Source organism: Cebus imitator, unplaced genomic scaffold (genome assembly GCF_001604975.1).
Source record: "Cebus imitator isolate Cc_AM_T3 unplaced genomic scaffold, Cebus_imitator-1.0 Scaffold192, whole genome shotgun sequence".
Lineage (NCBI taxonomy): Eukaryota > Metazoa > Chordata > Mammalia > Primates > Cebidae > Cebus > Cebus imitator.
This window is the reverse complement of record NW_016107507.1, coordinates 1,610,369-1,619,152: the sequence shown is the minus strand read 5'-3', so window position 1 is coordinate 1,619,152 and position 8,784 is coordinate 1,610,369. Positions and strand designations below refer to the sequence as shown.

The window sequence follows — 8,784 nt, the reverse complement described above, 5'->3', positions numbered from 1 at the left end:
CAAGATTAGAGAAAAGAGTGAAAAGAAATGAACAAAGCCTCCAAAAAATATGGGATTATGTGAAAAGACCTAATCTACGTTTGATAGGTGTACCTGAATGTGATGGAGAGAATGAATCCGAGCTGGAAAACATTCTTCAGGGTATTATCCAGGAGAACTTCCCCAGCCTAGCAAGGCAGGCCAATATTCAAGTCCAGGCAATACAGAGAACACCACAAAGATATTCCTCAAGAAGAGCAACCCTGAGGCACATAATTGTCAGATTCACCAGGTTTGAAATGAAGAAAAAATTGCTAAGGGCAGCTAGAGAGAAAGGTCGAGTTACCCACAAAGGGAAGCCCATCAGACTCATGGTGGATCTCTCTGCAGAAACCATACAAGCCAGAAGAGAGTGGGGGCCAATACTCAACATCCTTAAAGAAAAGAACTTTCAACCTAGAATTTCATATTCAGCCAAACTAAGCTTCATAAGTGAAGGAGAAAGAAAATCCTTATGGACAGGATATTGCTGAGAGATTTTGTCACCACCAGGCCTGCCTTACAAGAGCTCCTGAAAGAAGCACTAAACAAGGAAAGGAACAGCCAGTACCAGGCACTCCAAAAATGTACCAAATGGTAAAGACCATTGACACAATGAAAAAAGATGTGTTAACTAATGGGCAAAACATCCAGCTAGCATCAAAATGTCAGGATCAAATTCATACCTAATAATATTAACCTTAAATGTAAATGGGCTAAATGCCCCAATCAAAAGACACAGACTGGCAAATTGGATAAAAAGCCAAAACCCATCGGTGTGCTGTATTCAGGAAACCCATCTCATGCAAGGACACACATAGGCTCAAAATAAAAGGATGGAGGAAGATTTGTCAAGCAAATGGAGAGCAAAAAAAAGCAGGAGTTGCAATCCTAGTCTCTGATAAAATGGACTTTAAACAACAAAGATCAAGAGACAAGGGCATTACCTAATGGTTAAAGGATCAATGCATCAAGAAGAGCTAACAATCCTAAATATATACACACCCAATACAGGAGCACCCAGGTACGTAAAGCAAGTTCTTAACGACCTGCAAAGAGACTTAGAGCCCCACACAATAATAGTGGGAGACATTAACACTCCTCTGTCGATATTAAATCAATAAGACAAAATTAACAAGAATATCAGGGACTTCAATTCAGATCTGGACCAAGCGGCCGTAATAGACATCTACAGAAATCTCCACCCCAAATCCACAGAATATACATTCCTCTCAGCACCCATTGCACCTACTCTAAAATTGACCACATAATTGGAAGTAAATCACTACTCAGCAAATGCAAAAGAACGGAAATCATAACAAACAGTCTCTCAGACCACAGGGCAATCAAATTAGAACTCAGAATTAAGAAACTAACTCAGAACTACACAGCTTCATAGAAACTGAAAAACTGGCTCCTGAATGTCGACTGGATAAACAATGAAATGAAGGCAGAAATAAAGATGTTCTTTGAAACCAATGAGAATGAAGACACAACATACCAGAATCTCTGGGACACATTTAAAGCAGTGCCTAGAGGGAAATTTATAGCAATAAATGCCCACATGAGAAGCGAGGAAAGATCTAAAATTGACACTCTATCGTCAAAATTGAAAGAGCTAGAGGAGCAAGATCAAAAACACTCAAAAGCTAGCTGAAGACAAGAAATAACTAAGATCAGAGCAGAACTGAAGGAGATCGAGATGCAAAAAACCCTTCAAAAAATCAATAAATCTAGGAGCTGGTTTTTTGAAAAGATCAACAAAATAGACTGCTATCCAGATTAATAAAAAAGAAAAGAGAGAAGAATCAAATAGATGCAATAAAAAACAATAAAGAGGATATCACCACTGATTCGAGAGAAATGCAAACTACAATCAGAGATTACTACAAACAACTCTGCACATAAACCAGTAAACCTGGAAGAAATGGATAAATTCATGGACACTTGTACCTGCCCAAGCCTAAACCAGGAAGAAGTTGTAACCCTGAATAGACCAATAACAAAGGCCAAAGTTGAGGCAGCAATTAATAACCTACCAACCAAAAAAAGTCCAGGTCCAGATGGGTTCACAGCCAAATTCTACCAGACATGCAAAGAGGAGCTGGTACCATTCTTCTGAAATTATTCCAAACAATACAAAAAGAGGGAATCCTTCCTAAATCATTTTATGAGACCAACATCATCCTGATACCAAAACGCAGCAGAGACTCAACAAGAAAAGAAAACTTCAGGCCAATATCCATGATGAACATAGATGCAAAAATTTTCAATAAAATACTGGCAAACGGATTGCAACAGCTCATCAAAAAGCTGATTATCCATCACGATCAAGTAGGCTTTATTCCAGGGATGCAAGACTGGTTCAACATACACAAGTCTGTAAATGTAATTCACCACATAAACAGAACTAAAGACAAAAACCACATGATAATCTCAATAGATACAGAGAAGGCCTTTGACAAAATTCAACAACCCTTAATGCTAAAAACTCTCAATAAACTAGGTATCAAAGGAACATATCTCAAAACAATAAAAACTATTTACTACAAACTACAGCCAATATCATACTGAATTGGCAAAAACTGGAAGCATTCCCTTTGAAATCTGGCACTAGACAAGGATGCCCTCTTTCAACACTCCTGTTCTATATAGTATTGGAAGTTCTAGCCAGAGCAATTAGGCAAGAAATAAAAATAAAGCGTATTCAATTAGGAAAAGAGGAAGTCAAATTGTCTCTATTTGCAGATGACATGATTGTATATTTAGAAGACCCTATCATCTCAGCCATATAAGCAACTTCAGCAAAATCTCAGGATACAAAATCAATGTGCAGAAATCACAGGCATTTCTACACACCAGTAACAGACTAACAGAGAGCCAAATCATGAGCAAACTCCCATTCACAATTGCTACAAAGAGAATAAAATATCTATGAATATAACTAACAAAGGATGTAAAGGACCTCTTCAAGGAGAACTACAAATGACTGCCCAAGGAAATAAGAGAGGACACAAACAGATGGAGAAACATTCCATGCTCATGGTTAGAAAGAGTCAATATCATGAAAATGCCATACTGCCCAAAGTAATTTATAGATTCAACGCTATCTGCATCAAGCTACCCATGACCTTCACAGAACTGGAAAAAAACCACCTTAAACTTCACATGGAACCAAAAGAGCGCCCACATAGCCAAGACAATCCTAAGCAAAAAGAACAAAGCCGGAGGCATCATGCTACCTGGTTTCAAACTATACTACAAGGTTACAGTAATCAAAGCAGCATGATACTAGTACCAAAACAGAGATATAGACCAATGGAACAGAACAGAGGTCTTAAGTAAGGCAGTAAACGGAAATGAAGGGCATATAGATTAGAAAGGCAAAAGTAAAACTTTATAGACACCATAGTTGTCTATGTTGAAAATCATAAGGAATCTATGAAAAAGCTACTAGAACTAATAAGTCAGTTTAGTTTAGGTTGAAGAATACAGGGTCAATAAGCAACAATCAGTTGTATTTTTGCATACTAGCAATTAATTGGAAATAAAGTATATATATATGAATAGATACAGTAGATCATAAGTATTAAATAGGGAGCTATGTGCAAGATCTGAACAGTGAAAACTACAAAACATTACTGAGAGAAATTAAAGACCTAAGTAAATCAATAGATTTACTGGGCTCATGAATTGGAAATCTCAGTATTGTTAAGATATTATTGTGTTAACATCACAAATTGATCTATAGATTCAATACAATTCCTGTCAAAATCCAAGCAGGCTTTTGGAGGATAGAGATTAACAAGCTGATTGTAAAATGTATATGGATATGCAAAGGACCTAGAATAGTGGTTTCCAACCTTTTTGGCCCCAAGGACTAGTTTCCTGGAAGACAGTTTTTCTTTGGATGGGGGTTGAGGGGACAGGAGGGGAGGGATGGTTTCAGGACAATTCAAGCACATTACATTTATTGTGTACTTTATTTCTATTATTTTTTCATTGTAATATATAATAAAATAATTATACAACTCACCACAATGTAGAATCAGAAGTCCTGAGCTTGTTTTCCTGCAAATAGACAGTCCAATCTAAGAGTGATGGAAGACTAGATTATCACGTCTGGGGGTGATGGGAGATAGTGACAGATCATCAGGCGTTAGATTCACATAAGGAGCGTGCAACCTAGATCCCTTGCATGCTCAGTTCAGTGTAGGGTTTGTGCTCTTAGGAGACTCTAATGCTGTAGATGATTGATAGGAGGCGGAGCTCTGGCCGGAATGTAAATACAGATGAAGCTTTGTTAGCTGGCCCTACTCCTCACCCCCTGCTGTGCAGCCCAGGGATTGCAGACCCCTGACCTAGAATATTTGACACAATTTTGAAAAAAAAAAACAAAGTTGGAGGATTTACATCTGCTGACTCAAAGACTGTAAAACTACATTAAGCAAACAACTGGGGTGTTTGAATAAAGATAGACATATAAATCAATGATATGTAATGGTGAACCCAGGAATTGATTTATACATGTAAACTCAAAAGACTTTTTACAAAGGTGCTAAGGTAACTCAGTGGGAATGGATAATCTTTTCAACAAATGGTCCAGGACAATTAAATACCTGTATCCACAGCACTGACCTTGACCCTTTGCAGCATATACAAAAGTAACTTGCAGTGCATCACAGTCAACTGTTCATGGCTAGTATGCAGAAATACGATTTTTTTTTTTTTTTTTTTTTTTTTTTACTGCAACCTTGCTAAACTCACTTATTCTGGTAGCTTTTTATAGCTTTCTTAAAATTGTCAACATAGGCAACCAGGTTGTCTATATAGTTTTACTTCTTCCTTTTTAATCTACATGCCCTTCATTTCCTTTTAATGCCTTACTGCACTGAAAAGGATGCTCCAGTATAATGCTTACTGGAAGTTTTGAGACTAGACATCTTACTCTGTTTCTGATCTTAGATGGAAACCTGAATCTAAGAGCTGAAACTATAAAACTTATAGAAGAATATGCTGGAGAAAATCTTAACGACCTTGGGTGGGTAAAGATTTTTTAGGTAGGACATAGAAGCCATGAACCAAAAAAGAGATAAATCAGACTTTGAATTATAAATTCTACTCTTTAGAAGATACTTTTTATAAAATGAAAAGGCAAGCCATACACTAAGAGAGAATATCTGACTCCATTATATGGCCTAAACATATCAGATTCAAAATATATAGAGATTCTCATATAACATGTATGTATACATGTGTATATATAAAAAAATATAGGCTGGGCATGGTGGCTCACAGCTGTAATCCTAGCACTTTGGGAGGATCAGTTGAGCTCAGAAGTTCGAGACCAGCCTGGTCAATATAGGGAGATTCCATCTCTACAGAAAAACAAAAAAACTATCTGGGCATGGTGGCACACACCTGTATTCCCAGCTACTTGGGAGGCTGAGGCAGGAGGATTGCTTGAGTCCAGGAGATACACACACACACACACACACACACACACACACACACACATACACACACACACACACGACAGCGATTCAGTGAAAAAATGGGCAAAACATTTGAACAGACACTTCATTGAAGAAGATATACAAATGACTAATAAGTACATGAAAACCTTCTTTCTCATTAGGGAGATAAACCACAAGATACCACTATACACCCTCTATAATGCAAAACTTAAGACTTGACACAGTAACTATGAGCAAAGGTGTCAAGCAGTGAGAACTCTAATATATTAGTGGTTGAAATACGGAATGGTACTGCCAGTTTGGAACACAATGTGGTGGCGTTTTTTTTTAGAAAAATAAACATATCCTTTATCATATGAACCTATTCCTAGGTTTTTACCCAAGGGAAATGCAATCATACATTCACATGAAGACCTATGTGTCGATGTTTATAATAGAGTTATTTCCAGTAGCTAAAAACTGAAGAGAGCTAGACCAGAACTGCGGAGAACAAATTGTGTTGCATCTATACAATGGAACACCATTTAGCAATAAAAAGAAAGGAACTATATGCTACAACATGGATGAATCCCAAAAGCATTTTGCTACATAAAAGAAGGTAGATGCTTGTGATTCTGTTTGTATGAAATTCTAGAAAAGGGAAAGTGGGGACCAACTATAAAAAAGGTTTAAGGAACTTTTTACTGTGATGGAAATGGCTATGTCATGATTATTGTTGTGGTTACACAAGTGTATACATTTGTCAAAACTTGTCAAACTATACAGTTAAAATTAGTGAATTGCACTGGATATAAATGATATGTCAATGAAGATTATCCCAAAAAATTTAAAACAATAAATAAAGTAAGGTTGGAAAGGGCGTTTCAGCAGTGGTGAAACAGTATGACCAAAAGCACAGAGAGAATAGAACAACTATACTAATTTCACAGAATAATATAAAGTATTTAGGAAGATAAATTTTATCTTGTTGTTTTACCCGTTATTATGGAATACTTATTTCTTCTGTTAGTTTGAATAATGAAATAAGTGAATCTTTGTAATGTGCCTAAAAAGAAGATAATTTTTAATAAAGATAAATTAGCAGTTCATTGCAGAATAACTCACTCTATCCCCTCTTTTCTTATCTTCCTATCTTTTTTTTTGTTTTAACAGAAGTCCATATAATGCTTGATGGCCTGTTACCTCCTGACACCTATTTTAGATTCAATCCTGTCATGTGTGAAAACATACCTCTAGATGAAAGTCGAAATGAAAAGCTGGATCAGCTGCAGTTGGAAGGGTTGAAATACATTGAAAGAAATGAACAAAAAATGAAAAAAGTTGCAAAAATATTAAGTCAGGAAAAAACAACTCTGCAGAAAATTAATGATTGGATAAAATTAAAAACGGACATGTATGAAGGCCTTCCATTCTTTTCAAAATTGTGATCAGTATACGCGTATGTTGTGGTAAATCAAGGCCTGTTCAGAAGACCCACCAACTTCAATAAGGAATTGTGGGGTCCAACTTGTGTTAACTTTAAACTACTTGTGAATTCTGGAGAATCCTGAAAAAGATGGTGCTTTGACTAGCTTGCACAGCAGAGAGAATATTCTTGATTACAGAATTCATCATGGGAATTAGGCTTTTAAGATGTTAATAATTCACTAAGCTTTAGTAATCTTACTGTGCTAGTTGGTTTTAGTAAATTTTGGTGTTATATTGTTTGATGTTTGAAAATTTATTAATATATGTGCCGAACAAGAAACTGAAAGCTATATTTTACTTTGTATTTTTACTTTAGTCCTCATTATCATGTTAAATTTATGTGATCATTGATTTTATTTCATATGGAAAAGCTAATTTCTTCTTAAATTTACATTACCTGATATTCTCACTAGCTATGTTCTGCAATCCACCCTGCCTTTATTGTAATAGCACCTAAATAGATGAAGAAAAATGGAATTTTCTCCATTAAAATATTTTACATTTGAATATAAAAGAACCAGATACAGTTTTCTATTCAAATGTGTTTAACATTGGTTAAAAAGGTTAGGTGAAGGTCCAGTCAACCACTTTTTCCCCCTGAAATTTCAAGATAATGCTGTATTAATTTTTCTAGATCTAACACTAGCTTATCCTTCCCTGTTATAAAATCATTTGAACTTACTGAGAAAGTATTCCTATCATTAACGAAAATAAACTTTTTAAGTAATCTGTTCTTAAAGGCTAATGTCATTTTAAAATTAATTATTGTTCATAATGTAGCTTCCCTTTAGCCTTTGAATATACCTGGCAACAGTATGCTTAAAAATAAGTTAGGGCCGGACACAGTGGCTTACACCTGTAATCCCACTTTGGGATTGTGTATAGATACAACATTGTATAGATACAATCCCACTTTGGCAGGCCAAGGCAGGAGGATGACCTGACATCAGGAGTCCAAGACCAGCCTGGTTAACATGGTGAAACCCTGTCTCTAGTAAAAATACAAACATTAGCCAGGCATGGTGGCACACGCCTACAGTCCCACCTGCTCAGGAGGCTAAGGCAGGAGAATGGCTTGAACCTGGGAGACGGAGGTTGCAGTGAGCCGCGATAGCACCAATGCACTCGAGGCTGGGTGACAAAGCCAGATTCTGTCTCAAAAAAAAGAAAAGTTATGCTTGTTTTACCTTATTAACTCCTTTGAACTGTCTGGATTTCACAGAAGTTGATAACATGCACTTACATGGATCATTGTTTATGCCAAACAAATTCATCTTTGTTGTATCTATTTGCCATGTAAATCCTTACATGGTATGTTTAGATTTCTCAAAAAAGTGAAACAAAGGTAAGTGCCCTTTGTTTTAGACTGTAAACTAAAGCTAGACTCTGTTGCCCAGATAGTCCTATTGCTTCTTTGCAATGTCGATTCACAGAGGCTGTGAGATGTGGTTCAAAAAGTAGAGTTGAGAGTCTCTATGCTAGTCCTGGCTTTGTCGCAAGAGTCCTTCTGTTTGTGACCTTGAGGAAGGCAAATGTCTGTGGGCTTTGCACACCTCATTTTACAAATGAGGAAAACTAGCTGTAAAATTTTCTAACATCGGAGTTACAAAATCTTTAGACACATTATAAATAAATAAGAAACTACCAATGATCTCTAACGATACAATAAAATAGTCCTTTCGACCACAAATATTACATAATAATATGCAACTAAGGACAACTTGTTAATGTAAGAAAAATACAAAGAATTGGAAATCAGAATGTTTCTAGGAATTCTTTGTAATAAAGCAAATTTCAAGCACAATAAAGTAATATTTATGTG

General features: G+C 36.2%; 1 protein-coding gene across 3 annotated transcripts in view; it reads left to right on the top strand.

Moving 5' to 3' along the window:
* PNPLA8 (patatin like phospholipase domain containing 8) overlaps nucleotides 1–7,695 on the top strand; it is a 65,644-nt gene extending 57,949 nt beyond the window's left edge. For all 3 annotated transcript variants that reach the window (XM_017546876.2, XM_017546874.2, XM_017546877.2), the window contains exon 10: nucleotides 6,648–7,695. In XM_017546876.2, coding sequence (XP_017402365.1) covers nucleotides 6,648–6,922 — 275 coding nt within the window. In that variant the 3' untranslated portion in view covers nucleotides 6,923–7,695. The remainder of the gene's footprint in view (nucleotides 1–6,647) is intronic.
* Nucleotides 7,696–8,784: the final 1,089 nt, after the last annotated feature.